The following is a 19,480-nucleotide window of genomic DNA, read 5'->3' as shown; positions in this document are numbered from 1 at the left end:
TTTTTGAGGTTTTTTATTTAAAAGCTCCATCTGTGAAGCCAATGTGTAAGTATTGAACAGAAATATATTTTTACTGTGTAGGTATTTATATAGTAAGTTATCTGATTTTTTTCATTTTTCGCAGTACCCCAATCAATATGCAGAATGTAAATAGCTCGTCAAGGAGACTAATCGAGCCAAGTTTTGGAGTGATAAAAAGAGTGCCTTTTTCCTACCAGGAATGGATTTTTTTTTATTAAAAGAATAACACTGTCAGTTGCTTTTATAGCCAGTTTGTCTATGAATTTATATATTTTTTAAATTACTGAAAATAACGAAAAAAAAAATTTAAATCTGATTTTTTATTTGGATTTAATAGTCTGGGGGCTGTCATTCTAAAAAGTCCACTCATATAATGTATTTTTATCAAGATTTATAGTCCCAAACTATATGAATTGAAAACGTTTGCGTGGATTTGCAAAGCCGGAGATTAATTATTAAAAAAATCGAAAAATGTTTCTCTCTCGTTGTATGAAATGGTTTGCCTGTGTATTCGATATAAAATTTTATTCCGTTTCGGAAAAAAATTACGCAAACCGGAAGAGTCAGGCAAGACTTTTTTTATAGTGTGTGATGAGGAAGGAAAATTCTCCCTCATTACGTAACGTGATTATTTTTATTTTGTTCGTTTTAATGTCTACTCTAAGATTATCTTGGTTTACCGACTCAGAAACGGCCGGAAATATCCAGTAATTCCATCTACACTGAACTCATTTTCGGTAAATAGAATAATCTAGAATAAATGTTTCTCTTGGAAATACTATTTGTCTATAATGAAAATAATTTGTACTCCCTCAACACACACTCAAAAAAAAAAGACTTGCCTGACTCTTCCAGCCAAAAAAATTGGTTTGCGTAAGTTTTTTCTGAAAGAGAATGAACTTTTCTATCGAATACACTTTAGACAAACCATTTCATATTACGAGAGAGAAATATTTATCGATTTTTTAATAATTAATTTTTTTAAACATTTTTAAACAATTTCCATAAAAAAATTACATGCACTTTTTAAATTGACATCTCCTGGACTATAAATAGCTTCATAAACTAACAGCTTCTTTCTGCTAACTAAAAATATTCAATATCCATCTGATTTTTCAATATTATAATTGTGATATAACACAATATATACAGATATAAGTATATAAGATTATATACAGGGACTGTCTATAATTTGGAATAAATTCAATAAGAATTTGCACCAATAATACGAGGGTGGTTCAAATATAAACCGCAAGTTTACTAAAAAAAATTCGATTATTAAGTTACAGTTTTCTAGATCTTCACCCTGTTGCCACCTCTCCAGAAGCTTTCGAATGCCTTTTTCGTAAAATATCTCGGTTTATCACGTACCCATCGCGCATGAAGGCTTCTACCTCCTTATTGCTTTCCAAACGCATCCCCCCTATGTGATATTCACAATGTCGAAGCACGTCACCAAGTCGAACGATAAGAAGGAATTGAAATCATTAAATTATTAACATTTTGCGGAATTTGTCTTAAGAATCTTCTATTCAAATACATTTAGAATAATTTAGAACATTTAAGAGCCGTCCAACTTTCCATTTAACTGCGTAATTATCTAGATAAAGGCCATGTTATAAAGGAAAGAAGAATAACATATCTAGCTTCATTACAAAATTAAAAACAGCACTCGGTTAATACAAAGTAGATAACAGAACAAATGTTTGAAATAATTGGCAATAAATAATTAAACAGAAAAACAAATTTGTTCAATCACTTATAAATTATTTTTTTCGAAACAACCCTCATAAATTATAAATGGAATTTATATCAGGACTATTTGCGGGCCACGCTAAAGTCTCAATATTGTTTTGTCGAAACCATTATTGAGTTTGATTTACCGATGGCAGTATAATGTTGTCTAGAATATTGAGTTGAACTTCAGACATGAACCTTGCAAACAATTCTCCAACAAACGCCAGGCCCATTAATACTCATCCAAGCCGATACATTTGCTGATAATTTACCGTCAACATATTGCTTTTCCAATCTTGAATTTGATGGTCTGTAAACGCGGATACGTCCGTCATTGCACGACTTGAATGTTTTTTCAACCGTGAAGACCATTCGTTCCCAGATCACGATACACATAATTAAGTGCAACATAACTCTGGATTGCTTGCACACATTTGAAAGCAATGCTTTCCTAGTACTTGCATGGTTTTTCAAATCCGAAGCTTCAAGTCGATTCAAAGGGAAGTTCTCTTGAAAAAATAACCAATGCAACATCTTGTGGATTCTTTGCAATTTTCGTTCCTGCAGACCCAACTTTTCGGAGCAAGGTCCCGTCTTGTTTTCATCGCTTCTCAACTCTGGCTACAGTACTCGTATAAAGACCTAGATGAGTTGCGAATCTTGGGATAGACCAGTCATCTTCCATATTGCTCTTCCAATCTTGAATTTGATGGTCTGTAAACGCGGATACGTCTATCATAGTACGAATTGAATGTTTTTTTAACTGTTCCATTCGCTCTCAAAAGTCCGGATCGCGATACACATAATTAAGTGCTTGCACACATTTGAAGGCAATGCTTTTCTAGCACTTGCATAGTTTTTCAAATCCGAAGCTTCAATTCGTTTAAATACCGTAGGACGGGATCCTGGAAAGTCGATTCAAAGGGAAGTTCTCTTGAAAAAGTAATCAATGCAATATCTTGTGCGTTATTTGAAATTTTCCTTCCTGCAGACCCAATGTCTTCGTGCAAGTCCTGTGATAGATCAGTCATTTTCCAATTTGGCAATAAAGGCAGCTTTCTGGATTTCATTTAACTGAGAAGGTATTAAGTATACTTTTATTTCAACTGAAGTTAATTATCTGTCACTAATAATGACTAAAGGATCTATTGTGTCGTCAGCTGATCTGTTAATTCCACTCCAAAAGTCTAGAATGTAGGATGGCTTCAGTTGCCAGAGATCTTCGTCTTCTATTCCATACGTTCCTAGGTGTAGTATACACTTTATAAAAATAGTTTAATAGAATATGTTCTATTTAAAAAGTAAATACGATAGCAATTTCTTGAATCTAAATCAGCTTTGGATAAATTGAAAAATCAGATTGTATGAGATACAAACTGGCATTTTTTATTGCTTACAATTTTATTTTCACTAATATAAAATTATATTTTTAACAACTACAAAAACACACTAACAATTTTGGTTCTTTTTCAGTTGGTGAAGTCGTTGTTGATAGATGGTAAAGCTGCAGCACACTATGACTCCTAGCTTTCTAAAATATCTTTCTAGATTAATGTTTAAAAGACATTGTTGGCTTTTTCTTATTTATTTTTCTAACGGATAGCTTTTAGCATCCATTTATTTTTACTCGCTAGCAAATATGCAATTTATTTTTTGCTAAAATCACAATCGCTTTATTTATTTTTCGCTATATTTTTGATTCAACCTGTGATTTGGTTTAAATTTCATTTCTCCAGAGTCTTTGTATGAACCGGGTATGTCTGACTTCAGCAAGAAATCAATTGTCTAGAGTAATGGAGACGCTGGCATACAAAGACTCGATATAATCAAAAAAGTGTACATATAACTAAGACAAATTTGGAAATAGAAATTGTTATTGTTTTGCCCCCAACGTGGTGTAAAACGTCGATAATTTGAGATCAGCACAGACTGGAATTTACAAGAGAGGGGGAAGTAGCCTCCTCGCACCTCCCCTGATTGTTGTCGCTCCACGTTGTTTTTAGTTTAGTTAAATTTTAGCCGTGGGTGTTAGTTCGATATTAATTTTATATAAACGCTTTACCTGGTTTCAATTAAAGTCGGTTTGTACTAATCAAATATGTTTACATGTTTGGGATTGAGATGAGATTGGGCAATTGTCATATTTTGGAGGAATACGACGGTTTGAGCTGGTCTCGATTAAGTAAGGTTGCACTTGTATGAGCAACCATGTATAAGTTATACATTGTAATTTACATCAGTTTTGTAAAACAAGATTATTTGTGTAAATAAAGTGACGGCTTTCTGGCTGTCGTAAATTTATAAGTTTTTTATTTTATTACTACATTTCATCCTAAACCTACAGCGGCAACGGAGAATCTATACAGGAAACCCCATTTGCGAGGGGATCATTTTATTAATACATCTCTGATGGAGAAACACTCCAGGTCTAAGACAATCTAAAATATCCTAAACAGATCAGCTATAAAGTGAGAAGAACAAAAAAATAAGATTTAAAGTCTGGTACAAAATATATTCTAGGTATAGGTGTAAAGACTTCCGAAAAAAGAAGAGAGAAGCTTTCGTTAAAGCGGATCACGGAAAAATGGGAATCTGTTTGCGAAAATTGGGTAGAAAATTCAAAATCTAAAATAAATATGTTAGCAACATTCTAAAAGAACATAATTTCGTTGAAAACTTTCTTTCTGGTCTTTCTTCAGCATACATTTGTCCTTTTGGAAATTCTATCACCGCCCAAATATATGATAAAGAGTTTGTTAGATCTAGATTAATGTAGTTCACAAAGAAAAAGCATCCTGAAGGAAATTTTGTGTTCTTTTCGAAATCAGTCTACCTTGAAACATCTGTTTCACAACCACCATGGAGTCATTTAACCTATGACTGGTATCTTATTGAAACCAAGTCTTAGAATTCTCCATTCTTGAAATTTGAAGATCCAAAAAACTTTCCATAATCGCAACATAGTGTTCAGTATTAAAAGTGACAGTCTGTCCCCACGTATTTTATTATTGTATTCTATTTTGATAAAAAAAAACTCCCTTCAAATGTACTAATTAATTAAAATAATTTATATATAAAAAAGGAAATTTTTAGCACAAAAACATTCTTTTATTGACCCATAGAGGAAAGTTCCAAGCGCTCTAGCTTGGCCCAACCATGTAGAACTCTGGGCCAAGCTTGTAAGCCAGGCTTGGCCCAGACTTGATAAATCTCTGGAGTGATAACGATGGGCCAAGCTTGATCGCCATGACTAAGCCAAGCTTAAATACCAAGACTTATTCATTACATAACTTTTTATCTTTATTTCATTTATTTACTTTAATTTTTTTTATTTTAAATCAATTAATTAGTTAAATAAAAATATTAAACGCTTGTAGATTGCACAAGTTTGTACCACTATCGTTAACCTCAATCACACTTAATTATTTAAGCTTTGCCCGTTCACAATTGAGTTTTTTTTTTCTCTATTCAATGCACGCCATCTTTGAACTGGAAAATACGCATCAGACATAGTTACTTTTAGTAGTAATAAATAATAAAAAACACACACTGAATAAACTATAGATCGGATTGATCAGAACCATAATAAAAAAAGTATGGCTGCCGACGGGCGAAAATATATTTACAGTAACTACAGGCCTTTAAGTCTCATGATTTATTTCTCTTTTCTCATCTAACTGAGTTCACAATTCTTCTCCAATATCCTTTAAAATTGCTTCCAAACATTTCTTCTGTGGTTTCCCCCTCCTTATTGTACCTCCATCTTCAAGGACCTTATATGCAAATCTATTCCCCGGCATCCTTTTAATATGCCCTACTATCTTACTCTTTGTGCTTTTAAGTATCTTGTTATTGATGGGTATTTATACAATTCGTTCAGTTCTTCGTTTTCCCTTTCTCCATAGCCCTTAACTTGTTTTTATTTCCCAAAAACTTTCCTCTACACTTTCCTTTCCCATATAACTAGTTTTATTTCTTCAGCCTTCGTTAAAACCCATATTACACCGTGTGTAACTGGTAGTAGTATTTTTGGTATATTCTAATTTTGGCTGATCTAGATAACTCCTTTGATTTTATGATTTTACTTAATTGCGGCTTTACTTCCTTTGGCTATTCTCTTATTTATTTCTGTCCGCTCATTTTTATTTGACAGTGCTGCTCCCAGGTATATGAATTCAGAAACTTTTCTATCTTGTTTTGTTTGTCCTTTCCCACTTTAATATCTATGTATTCTTTCCTATCAATTACATTTTGTCTTAGCACCAAAAACTTTGTTTCTTACTGCAGCCTCTTATAGTTTGCGGAATGCCCTTTCCATTTATTTTTTTGTTCTGGTTATTGAACCTAAATCGTCTGCATGCGCAATTATTTGGTTTTTATTATAAATAATCTCTGATGTTTGTATATTGGATCTCCTTGTTTTGACCCAATTTTCAACCCTAAATTAATCTGATACACTTCGATCAGTCGTTATCTAATGTCATCTTGACTGAATTCACAATTTTTTCGGGATTCCTAGTAGATTGATGGCAGCATACATTTTATTTCTATCTACTGTGTTATAAGCCTTTCAACTTTAACCAAAACCTTGTTTACCATATCAAGAAAGGATATCCCTCTATAATTTTCACATCATACAAATTTGTTCATCATTCAAAATTTTCTGTATTATTCGGCACATTCTTTTCTGTATATATCTTCTCCGCCGTACCTGAAAATTTCTGCTGGGACATCATTCTCTCCTGCACTATCATGGTTTTTCAAATTTTCTAACAGTTCTAAGATTTCTTTATCACTTGTTTCCTCCAAGAGATACTAATTTTCTATTTCGTCTGCTATATCTTCTTTCTGTTCTGGTTCTTCTTCTTGTCCATTTAATACTCTTTCAGTATTAAATTTTTTAACTTTTTTTTGGATCTCTAGTTGTCCCTGATATTAGGTACTTGGTAATTCACAATTCACTCTTGAGTTTTTGGACTCGTGGTATAAATTTCTCGATTCTCTTTTTCATGTCTAAGTATATTTTAAGTATACTTTCAAATTTCTGAGTATTTTCTCTTGATTTCTGTCGAGTCAGTTAGTTTCATATTACACTCCTCATCGAACCATCCTTTCTTGCTTGTTTTCTCCTCCATGATTAGCGTTTGTTCTCTCACCTGTCCCTTTGAATTTTCTACTTGCATCCACTCTATTTACACATTGTCGTCTATGTTCATTGTTCTCAAATTTGTCCTTAGATACTCTCGAATTTCCTGTTTTTATACTATATCATTGATACACTATACTTCTTCCTTCTATTGGTTGTAATCTGTATTTTTGGTAGCTGTTGCTTTATGTTTCCTACTACTAAAAATTGATCTGTATTTGCATCCGCAGTTTTCAATAACTTTTGATGTTTTCTTTCTATTAACATATGATCAATCTGGTTCCTAGTCCTTCCATCTGGTGAAATCTATATTGTTTCATGTATTTCTCTATGGTGAAAGCTTGTGCTAGCTATCTTCATTCCATGTTCCGCAGAGAATTCAATTAGTAACTTCCCATTTTGGTTACTTTCGTGTTTATTCTTCCCCCCTTGCTTGTATATCGTTTCAATTCCCATGTTAGCATTCATGTCCCCACCATCCAGCGTCGGATTAAGTAGTGGGGCCTGGGGCTAAAATCGACCACTGGCCCACTTGAGAAAATCAAAATCAACTCGAGCTCTTTTAAATGTAATATATTAGTTTCAAATTATAAGTAAAAATAAATTCAAATCTTATTTCATAAACTATATAAAATTTTTTTTCGATAAACTTCTTTCTCGATTTAGTTGTGGCAAAATTTTCAATTGTCTAATCAAAATAATTCATATTCTGTAAAATCTCATGCATAGCCTTGTTAATGTCGACAATATTTTGTATCTCTTCATTGTTTAGATGAGCTTTTTACATTTGACAATTAATATAGAGGTTATTTCATAACATAACCTCAAAAATTCTTGACTATTTATAACCGTACAAGTTTGCTTATTTCTAAAGGGATTTTAAGGCGTTTTTTGTGTTTTAAATTAGTAAAGATTTTTTCTTTGTGTGAAACATAGATTTAAGACTCTAATTTGAGTAGTAATCTTGTTCATTTAGAGGGGAAGAGCCTGGAAGCTGCGATTAGATTATGAATCATTTAGTAGATTTTGGAAAATGACGTCAGACATCATATTCGTATACCAAAAGTTCTGGTATAGGTTTTTCTTGGCGCATAAATCCTCACGCATACGCCCTCCCTGCTCTTGGCTCATAGTTCCTATTAGTTTCTGTCGAGTCAGTTTTTATTGCACTTAATCGCACTAGTTTCATTTTACACTCCTCATCGAACCATCCTTTCTTGCTTGTTTTCTTCTCCAAGTCTAGCGTTTGCTCTATTACCTGTCCCATTAATTTTTCTACTTGCATCAACTCTATTTCCACATCGTCGTCTATGTTCATTGTTCTTAAATTGGTCCTAAGATACTCTCGAATTTTCTGTTTCATCCTGCATGACTATACTTTTTCCTTATATTGGTTAAAATCGATGTTTTTATAAAAATTTTTGTAGGCAAAACAATTTGCAACAAATTATGTCTCTACGAATGTTTCGTGAGACTCATAGTTTCCGAGATATCGCGAAAAATATGTTTGCACCCCTTTTTACAAGATGGCGGCCGGGGGACAAGGGTGGCGACCCCACAAACTTGAGGTAAAGCTTCTATTGACCCCCCACACATGTCCCGTAAATACAATTGCGTGCTCTAAAAAATGCAATATTCGATCCTTAAATTCTAGCAATTCTCTGGACTAGATTCACTTATAAACAAACAACAAATCAAAGTAAAGTGTAGTAATCAAAATCAATATCCGGTTAGGATTACAAAAAAATCGAGTCCTATCGAAACCGTCAAGATCAAACAAAATAAATCTGATGTAATAAGGAATAATTGTAAAATATCCATCTATCTAAATACCCATAATTTAGTGAAAGCTACTGATTATTCAAGCGATATATAGAGATAATCTTAAGTAATGAACCAGTAAATTCAATAAATGAGAAATAGACTAAATAAAATGCAATCATTCAAAATGTTTTGTGAGATTTGACCAATAAAACGAATTGATTTAAGGAACGACAGTATTGCAAGTAACCGCTGTTTATTTTTTAATTCACGCCATAATGAATTCGGATTACATAATTTCGACGAAACGGTCATTTGATTTTTTCCTAGCGGGAAGGGAAGAGATATATAAAACAAATCAGATGGTATTGACGTAGTTTCAGACGGTACATTTGATGTTGCTTTAAAAAATTTCGAATTTGGTTTTGTGAATGTCGGTTTTAAAGATAAGCGTTTGTTATATGAAGCTTATACTATTATTTTGTTTATTAATATATACGGAGTCTAGGTATGTGACGAAAAATAGTGATTTGTTTCCCGGGTTCGTTTTTCGATCATCTTTAGATGATTTAGAGGTAGCCGCAGCCGAACCAAGGCCTGTTATTATAGAAAATACACCTGAAGTATTACCGCTAATAGCAGACCAAAATGCTTTTAGTGATTCTCCGGTTAGTTTAGCTAGTGAAAAAGTGGAAAAAATTTTACAGCGTCCCATTGCATTTTCTTATCAAAACAACGATCAATCTCCTGTGGCTTCGAATATTCCAGAAGAAGAAGTAAAAAAAGCTGATGTGAAAGAAATCGATCAAAAACCGGCGGCTGTTGATTATTACAAGCAGATTCAAACGATCGAATCACCTAAAAGTGATGGTCTCGAAGGAAATGGACAAGATTCACAATCGGATGAAGAAGAAAGTAAAAGTTTAGAGCTAAATGCAGAATCTTCCGATCACGGAAGTATCGAAAGTAATGCTGAGATAAATTCGGCAGAAGATTCTGAATCTGGACAAAATAAAGTCCACGAAATTCACGAACACGAAGGGGGAGATGGACACGCAAGCGAAAGTAGTCATGGAGGAGGAGGACATGGCGGTGGAAATGGAGGTGGAAAAGATGGCGGTGGTAATGGTAATTATGTTAAGAAAAACATTTTTTAGACAATACTTGGTTTTATTTTATTATGTTTTTTACAATGCTCTACCTTTATTCAATTACCAATAGTTTCATTACAGACTTTATTGTACAACATGATAATAACATAAACAAGGTAAGAAATTGAACAGTTATGGGTATATAACAAGCTTCTTGGCCATCTTGAAAAGTTTCGTCTCTTTCAACCGACTTTTTCGATTTTTTATTTGATTTAACAATCTCTTTATCAGTTAGATCTTTTGCTGTATAAATATTCTCGTCAATATTTACCACTTTGAGTCAAGTTCAATTTTTATTAGAACGATAAATATGAACAAAAATCAATCAGTATTTTTCTATTCTTTTTTCGTCAGGTATTTTGGTGCATAGGTTTAATGAGCACCTTGTGATAGAAGACATTCTTTGTCCATGCATAAACAAAATATTGCGTTACCATAGCAACATACAATAACTTATTAGAAGTGTCAGTGTAAAGTTTGACGTCAAAAAAGTAAACTAATACATTGAAAGAAAAAAGATGTCCACCGAAATTTTGAAAATCGAAAAATTGGATTATCTAGCTATCATCAAGTATCTGTATTTAAAAGGGTTAAGAGGTAAGCAGATTTACAAAGATATTCTTAACACCCTTGGTGATCAATGTCCTTCGTATGCGACCGTGAAGAATTGGACCTCAAGCTTCAAAAGAGGTAAATTTTCGGGAAGGCCAGTTTCTGTTTCAGTTCCCGAAAATATCGATGCAGTTCATGACATCATTTTATAAGACCATCGAATTGTGCTAAAACGGTTATCTGGAACACTGAATATTTCATACGGACGCGTTCATCATGTAGTTCACGTCAATTTGGATATGAGAAAAATTGCTGCAAAATGGATCCCCAAATGTTTGAATGTTGACCAAAAGCGTGCAAAGATAGAAGCATCGCGTTCGATTTGTGCTCGATTTGAAAACGATGTAGACTTCTTAAACCGAATTGTTACTATGGATGAGACTTGGGTACATTTCTACGATCCAGAAACAAAGTAACAATCGATGGAATGGCGACACTCTGATTCTCCAAGACCTAAGAAGTTTCGTGGCCCAAAATCTGCTGGAAAAGTTCTTGCTTCAGTTTTTTGGGATTGCCATGGAGTAATCATGTTTGATTTTTTGGATAAAGGTAGAACAATAATTGGAAATTATTTTTCGACATTACTGATCACTCTACGGGAAAAACTTAAAGAGAAAAGACGCGGTAAGCTATCAAAAGGTGTTTTGTTTTTATAGGACAACGCCCCTGCACACAAATCTCATGTTGTCATGCAAAAATTTCGTGATTTAGGGTTTGAATTACTAGAACACCCCTCTTATTCACCAGATTTGACTCCGTCCGACTATCATCTTTTTCATCAACTGAAAAAAAGTTTAAAAGGTCGTAAATTTTCTTCCAACGAGGAGGTAATAAAAGCTGTGGAGGTCTGGTTTGCAGAGCAAGGTCTACAGACGTTGCAGGTTCGCTGTAATAAATGTATCCAATTAAGAGGAGAATATGTTGAGTAATAAAATATATTGACATCGAAATTTTGTTTGGTTCTATAGTAGGCTAAGAATTTTTCAAAATATCCTCTTATTATCAAGCGCAAGAACAAATAACGCAGATGACAGACGACCCATGAATATCCACGTATAATTGACCATGGAAAAAACATAGATTCAGACCACAAACTTTCAAATATTGGCCTTGTGATTTGTTTATGGTCATGGCGAATGCAACATGGATCAGAAATAGTTCTGCGATAATATCCAAAATTAGGTCATTTAGAAAAAATGTTTGCAAGAAAATTGGTACAATGTTGTACAATTCACAATTATCTAGTTGTTGATCTCTGCGTTTTGATGAAATCTTAGTTGCATTGCGGCTTTTTCGGGAAAGAATCAAATGTCTTAATCGCGGTATTGTTAATGATCATAAACTTCTAATTGTCATATTTTCAATCATACTTTACCATAGATAATACGTTTAGCTGCCAGTTGCATTTTTATATACCAATTTTAACAAATGAGCAGCTAGTCTGATCTTTTGACTGATACATTTTTCTATAAACTTAAAACCACTAACATTTGGATAAGACCTAATTTTCTCTTTACTCGACAATACTTCTTCCCAGTGTCTTCGGGTCATCATCTAGGAAGCTTAAATAAAATCTCAGTCATCCATTTCCTAGCTTTTTCCTCCAAAAAACTTTGTGTATACTATTTTTTTTTCATCTAGTCAGCAAGCCATACAGATTACAGAAACTTTTTCAATATTATAAACTCATTTGCAATTTTTTGTACTATCTTTAACTTGGAACTTTGAACTACTAAAGTGGAGGTGATTCTACATCTTTAGTTTAGTAAACTCCTTGACGTTGGCACTTTGTATTTCAGTTGAGAGAAATTTGTTCAGAAATAGCATTTATTCTCTTTAATAAAGATTGCAGAGAAACGAACTTAAGGAAAACATCTTCTAAAGAGCATTTTCCTAAAAAGTCAAACTTATCTAATATATCGATTTCCTCCTATTAGTCTCCACCTTTCCGTTTTGCAATTTCAAAAAACTCACCGCAGATAGCAAAAATAACTGTGAAGAACGAGAAATCGACCTAGTCCGACTGGAAGCAGCAGACGAAGAGAGAACTGAATTAAGAACGGGGGAATGGGACCGATGGAGATTGTAGCCTCGTAGCCGCGAAATTGTTTGCAGTGGCTTTAAGATTTTTTTCACTACTATAGTGACTCTGTTCCCAAAGTTAAAATTGAAATTATGGTAGACTCAAACGTGTATTTCATTGAAATCACCTTTGCTCTTTACACATATCGTTCTAGGACATTATTATGAAATTTTCATGCAGGTTCCTTCGAAAGAGGAGGTGGACAAGAACATCATTCCGGTCATAGAGGGGAAAAGGGCGAAAAGGGCGAAAAAGCTTACGAAGGACACCACCACAATGAAAAAAGTGAAAAGGGACATCATACTAAAGAAGACCACTCGAAAGAATATGAGGAAAATGGCGGAGAAAAGAAAGAACATCATCACGATGACGGGTATCACGCGGAACATGACCAAGCAGAAGAAGGACAAAAGGGATCAAAGGTATGACATCTATTATCATCATATCCTATTATTGTGTTGAACGATTTAATTCGTAAAATCCAATATAGAATTCGAACGATACGGAAAGGGGAAATGACGATCAGGTACAGAAACAATTTAGTATTATTTCAGAGTTCAAAGTTTATATCATTCTCAAGAATTCTTCTGTCGAAAATTCATTTTTAATAAGCCGAATAATGGATTAACAATGTTTACAACAATCAATAAATATAGGGTTGGAGTATCATGACGCGCATGGCCGGTAAGTCAACTTTCCGCCCGTGTAGTACTTCGGTGGAAAGTACGTAATTTCGATCGAGTTATGAAGAAAAATAATTTTTTTCTAGTTCCAAGAATTCGGAGACCACGCGAAAGGTCACAGCACTAAAGGCGAACACAACATCCACAGAAAAGATGAATACGAAAAGAAACAGGAATTCTATGATGAAAGCGATGAAGAAGATGAATTCGAAAAAGACGGAGGATACTCACATGAAGACGAATATTCAAAAGTGAGTTGATTTTTAATATAAACACGTAATACGTCATTATTGGGTACTATTAAATGATAATTAAAATTTATAGGGTGGTTTTGAAAAAGGAAGCTATGATAAAGGCGCCGAAGAAGAAGACAATTACGGAAAAACAGATAAACACGAAAAGGGAGGTTACTTTAAAGAACAAAGCGGACATAAAAACTCTGGAGGTCATGATACTCATCATGATCATGTCGATAAACACGGAGAGAAAGAAAATAATTCTGGAGGGAAGAAATGGTCTTATTCTGAAGGAACAGGAGGCGGCGGAGGCGGTGGACATGGACATCAACATGCTGATGGAACTAATGTTCCTATTCAGGTTATCAAACCAGATCAAACACCACATTCACAAAACATACCAGAACCAACTTATAAAAATCCTGATGTACTTTATCCTCCACTAGCTGATCCGCCAATAGAATCTAATAAACCAGCTCCTCTAATTCAGGTAACTTATGAGGACGGGTTTACACCAGTATTAACACCAATACAAAAAAGAAGTGATGATAATTACGGAGAAGGAGTAAAAACTGATAAAAAAGGAGAAGAGAACAAATTTTTAGATAGTCTATTCGTGAAACCATATATAACAGAAACGTTTTCTACCAAAGAAGCATCAAAGGAAGATGATAAAAGTTCTTCAGAAGAAAAGGTAGAGAGTTCAGAACAATATAAAGAATCATTAATTCCAGAAAGCTCCGAAAACTCAAGCGATGAAATAGGCTCATACAGTATCTTTAAACTTGGAGATTATACCACACCCAAGCCAGAAAATAAGCAGATAAATTCTTCAGGAAGTGTTATTAAAGGTAAGACTAATGAAAGGTGACGTAAATTTAATTGAAAATGATATAAGTGAGGTTGGTATTAGATGTATTACCCCTGTAGCTTCATTTTAATAGGTTTGTTCCAACCTGCTAATCGGGACGGTATTTGGAACGGTTATCGGAAGCGTTTATAGATATTTTTTGCGTAATCTCCGGCTTTGCACGGTTTTTGTAACAGTATTTGCTGTCAAACAATTATCAAAAAGACTGTTCCTGAAACGGTTCACAAATGATACCTAAGTCACTTTGAACGCAAACAGAATCGTTCGTATAACGGTTACCGCCCTCTATTGCGCAGAATCGTCACCGTACCAATGACGGTAACCTTTTTTTTTGTATTCCTCTCCAGAGCTTCCAGTTATAGTTGCAATACCAACAATGTCACCAGTTATTTAAAAAATTTTGAGGACTACACATCGCCCCGTAACTTTAACACTATTACTGCGTTCGGTATCGTTCGACAATCCACTTTATTTTGATCTCACTGCTCGGTTCGTATTCGGTTATATACATTTCTTAACATTTAACACTTTTGACGTTTCGTTTGAGATGTTGCTTTTGTATATATAATGCATAAGATCAGATTGAGTATAATACTTCCATCTCCAGAGGTCACGAATTGATAGTCAGCCTCAGCCTCATTGTTATACAGGAAATAAGCATTTGAAAACTCCATTTGTGTACTTTCATACTTCACTAGTTGCTGTTGCTGTTCTGGCAAGCTGACTTCAATTATTTTAGGTTAAGTTTTTTTCTGTTCCGTGAACAATATTACCGAACGCAACTACTGTGTAGTTACTTGTCAATTGTCAATCAATTGTCAATCTATATTCTGAGCAATCGTCATCTTGTGATGATTGAATTTCCATTCACATAACAAGAAACGTTGTGATATACATAATATCGAAGCATGTCACCCAGTCGAACGAAATGAAGAATTGAAACCATTAAAACTATTAATATTTTACGTAATTTGTCTTAAGAATCTTTGAAATGTCTATTCAAACACATTTAGAATAATGTAGAATACTTAAGAGCCGTCCAAAATTTTCAATTTAACTACGTAATCATATAGATAAAGGCCACGTTATAAAGGAAAGAAAAATAATCTATCTAGCTTCATTACAATATTAAAAACATCAGTTTTCTTCATTTTCGTTAATACAAAGTATGTTTCATATACAGTGGAAACTCGATTAACCGGACTAATTGTTGTTAGGGATTCGGATGATCAAAAGTTCAGATAATCGAAATTACGGATAATCGATTGTATGAAGAAAAGCGGGTGTTGTGAAATAAAATAAGTTTAATAATAGTAATATTTATTAAAAAATAATGATATTATTATTCAAAAATGATAATTTAATAATAAGTTTAAAATATTTGGTAATTGGCATTTGACGTAAGCTACTTTTTCTCTTCATTGCTGCTTCAGCTGTAGTAATCTCACAGTATCAGTTTCTGTTTGTTTTTCATACCATTTGAGAGCTGTTTTCATAGCCTGAAGTGCTTCATCATGAGATGGTCCTACATCATTTTCCACGTCTAGATTTTCTTGATCGAAACACAAGTGACCCACTCTTTGATATCTTATATTTCATAACTTGGCTCAATGTTACTCAATTATTTAATTGGTCGCAGTTGATAGTCCGGATAATCGCGAATCCGTATAACTGAGGGCCGGATAATCGAGTTTCTACTGTAATTCCATTCTGATAGGTATGAAATTTCGAATTTCGTATATGAGTGGGGTAGAAAATATCTCAGCATTCAATACTAATTTAATATTAACCAAATTTGACGCTTATACGAGAGTGGTTCAAATATAAACAGGAATTTCGCTATGAGAATGAGAAATAAATAATAACAAGGGTGTTCCATTGTTTCCCAACCCAATTTGTTCAACGTGTCCGGCTTCGTTTTGCACCAATATCGTACTACAAATTGGAATATCGCGTTGTTTTGATCTGTAGACGGGATTAACCATGTCTTTAGGAGGTTACTATAATACTGCGTATTAACAATTACGCTTTTCAGAGAAAATCAACTGCAATTACTTCTCGCACCAAAACACGGTATATAAAACCTTCCCTGCTGACAGTGTCACCTTTGCGCCTTCGTCTTTCTTCCCCCACTCCATATTCAAGTCTCGTCTGTGGTGTTTATTCGGTACATTAAACTTTTCTCCTTCCCCTTCATACCGCTTCAGGGGACGCGTGCAAACTTCCCAGTGCTGATGCCAATTCTATCGCGAACTGTACTGTGTTGGTATTCCAAAATGTGTTTGTCTGCAGCGCAGACATTCTCATTGATAACACTCGTTCTGGGGCGCAAGTTTTCCACTAATTTTCCGGATTTACATTATCTTTGACCGAAAAACGAATAATGATTTTTTGTTTAACAGATACTAGTACATCCTTCCCGCTCATGGTTAAAAATATATCTGGGAACGCTTCGTAACAGACCAGTCTGACATCCAGTGCAACCACTTCCACGAAACTAAATTTTTCGCGTGTTTATTCAATAATTCTGTTTTATAGTTGAACCACCCTCGTATATTAGAACAAACTTATTGCTCTAATTGGTTATTTCTGATTCGGAGTATCTAGTTTATGATAAAGTGTATTGCTACTTTCTATAGAGACTTTTCGAATAATTGCTGTGGTAATTACACTTTGAGTTGATATTTATTTTAATTTCCACTTTACATATGACACTTTCTGGAACTAAATCGTCTTATCTATCAGCTTAAAGTGCAAGAAATAACGCAACGTATTTCTTGAACAGCAAAATATTTTGTTAATTAAACGTGTTAGTGGATGGATGGATTTCAAACAGAAATGAAATATATTTTTAAACTGTGATAAACTCACTTGAATGAATCATAAACCATATATAGGAGTATCAAATTATTTAGTTTTGTTATTATTTTCTTCTTTCTCTCAACCATTAATGTTACAGATGGTGAAACTACCATTGTTCAGGACGAATCTAAACAAATCGAGGTTGTGAATACATCGATGAAACCAATTGTTGTTTTAGACGAAGTACATGTGATATAAATGGATTATTATTTAAATATACCTAATTATTTATGTTGTTTTTGTTATATATTTTATTAAGACTGTTATTACATAAAACAATTCAAGCTTATTTGTAGTTTCAATAATTTTCAACTCCCACATCACTAATTTGCATCAACGATGTCTTTCAATCCGCCAAATACCAACTTATAGACGTAAAATAAAATTTGGTAACTAAAACTATCACCTCACGATCATTTTTTTTTCTAGATTAGTTCTCATAGTGTTATTTGTGTTCAAATCTTGTATAATATGGTCCCTACCGGTCGAAAGTTTTTGCCCACCCCATAATCCATTCTTTAAATTTCAAAAATGATACATTTTAACAAAATTCTCTTGTTTGTTAAGCAAAGGTCGAAAAGTATCGGCTGATTGGTTTATTATTTTTCAACTGTGAATTATTTCTTCAGTGTTTATGATTGTAGTTTAATCCCAGTTAGTCCTGTGAGACGCTAGAACCTGCTGTTATTTATACTTTTGATGATGGTGATGTTTGTATACGAATTGTTTTCGTTCTCGCAAATTCCGACTTGTGAGTTTTAAAATTGATAAAACCAAGGAAATATCGATTGAAACTCGTGCATTAATCACAAATCTTCATAGTATAGACAAAAGTAACCATATCTTTGCCGCCGAATCAAAAATACTTCGACGCACCGTGGACTACAATGTTTTGCCGATAGAAAACGTTTAGGGCGGCCTCGAAAAACTACAACCGCTAAAGATAAACGATTTTTATTGATCAGTAAACGTGATCCACGACTAACAAGCCCGGAGATAGCAGTGAGAAGGAAATTAAGAGACGCTGGCCTTTTTTGAAAGGGTAGCCGTGAAGAAGTCTCTTTTAAGACGTCAAAATAAAATTAAGTTGCAGTGGGCTAACGAATATAAAAAATTGGACGCGTGAGAAGTAGCAGAGAGTAAAAGGCTGAACGAATGCTAGATCCACGTGCAATCACGACTGTAAAACACGGTGGAGACTTGGTGATGGTTTGCGGATGTTTTGGAGGAAGGGTAACTGGTGAAAATTGAAGGGATTCTGAAGAAAGAGGGCTATAAGTAATATTAAAGGGAAATGTGGTGCATTATGGTCAACACCAGATCGGTAGAAAGTTTGTCTTCCAGCAAGACAACGATCCCAAGAATTTCTTGAAGCTGTACAAAAATTACTACTACAGAAAACCTTACACTTCCCGTTCACATTTTTGTAATATCCTGAAAAACGGATGGAACCAAATAGACGACGATAATTTGTCAAAATCACAAAAGAATGTGAAAATTGCGAATCGAAATAATAAAAGCAAAAGGGGGATATAAACATCGATAAACCAAAAGTTGAAATATGTGACACCTGTATTTTTATTTTTATATAGATTCTTTGAAATATGAATATCAAAACTGAAAACTGTATTGTATCGTTTTTATAGGACAAAAACTTTTGGCTGGCAATGTATTTACATGCTCAGAACAATTTCAGAATAAAATACGAAAAACTATGAGTTAACGAAATCCTGATCTAAATAGCTACCACATTAATTTCAAGATAAGTAAGGGATCATAAATATTGTATTCCGACGAACATCCCTTATAAAAGCTCCAAGCAGCCTCTTAATATATAATTCAAAGGAAAATTCCGACCCTGCCAATATTTAAACCCACCTTGTAGAGGCAGTTATCTCCAACCAAACCTAAAATTGAATTTCTGAAACCTTAAGGATATTTATACCAAAGACGTTGCTTATTACTATTATAGTAACACTCACAATTACACATTCTGGTCCTTCGAGCCTTCTAATTGATTAATATCCGGCTCTAAGGACCAAATAGTGTAATTTCGCGTGGTATTCTCTTAGTAATAAACAATATGTCCAGGAACAAAACATTGGGAATCCATGAAATCCCTTTGGACCATCGAGGATTGTTTGAATCAATACCAATCAGGAGGATTTCCATTTTTATTGTACCGGGATTATATAAACTCTTTACGCGGGAAATCAAATTTACCAAAAATTCACCAAAATTTAGTTTTCTGATTCTGATTCAAATATTTTGTATATGTAGAATTTTGAATGTATCTATAGAAAATAAAACTACAAAA

General features: G+C 33.8%; 2 protein-coding genes across 4 annotated transcripts in view; both read left to right on the top strand.

The window, feature by feature from the left end:
- LOC130445940 (calcium-transporting ATPase sarcoplasmic/endoplasmic reticulum type) overlaps nucleotides 1–4,062 on the top strand; it is a 52,621-nt gene extending 48,559 nt beyond the window's left edge. For all 3 annotated transcript variants that reach the window (XM_056781857.1, XM_056781856.1, XM_056781858.1), the window contains exon 12: nucleotides 3,232–4,062. In XM_056781857.1, coding sequence (XP_056637835.1) covers nucleotides 3,232–3,260 — 29 coding nt within the window. In that variant the 3' untranslated portion in view covers nucleotides 3,261–4,062. The remainder of the gene's footprint in view (nucleotides 1–3,231) is intronic.
- Nucleotides 4,063–9,016: 4,954 nt separating this feature from the next.
- LOC130445857 (knob-associated histidine-rich protein-like) lies at nucleotides 9,017–17,361 on the top strand. The gene is made up of 5 exons (XM_056781745.1): nucleotides 9,017–9,793; nucleotides 12,692–12,933; nucleotides 13,281–13,445; nucleotides 13,519–14,281; nucleotides 17,261–17,361. Exons 1-5 carry the CDS (start codon nucleotides 9,097–9,099, stop codon nucleotides 17,359–17,361), a joined length of 1,968 nt encoding a protein of 655 aa, XP_056637723.1. The 5' UTR covers nucleotides 9,017–9,096.
- Nucleotides 17,362–19,480: the final 2,119 nt, after the last annotated feature.

This window comes from Diorhabda sublineata, chromosome 6 (assembly GCF_026230105.1).
Source record: "Diorhabda sublineata isolate icDioSubl1.1 chromosome 6, icDioSubl1.1, whole genome shotgun sequence".
NCBI lineage: Eukaryota > Metazoa > Arthropoda > Insecta > Coleoptera > Chrysomelidae > Diorhabda > Diorhabda sublineata.
This window is presented reverse-complemented; position numbering and strand designations above follow the sequence as displayed.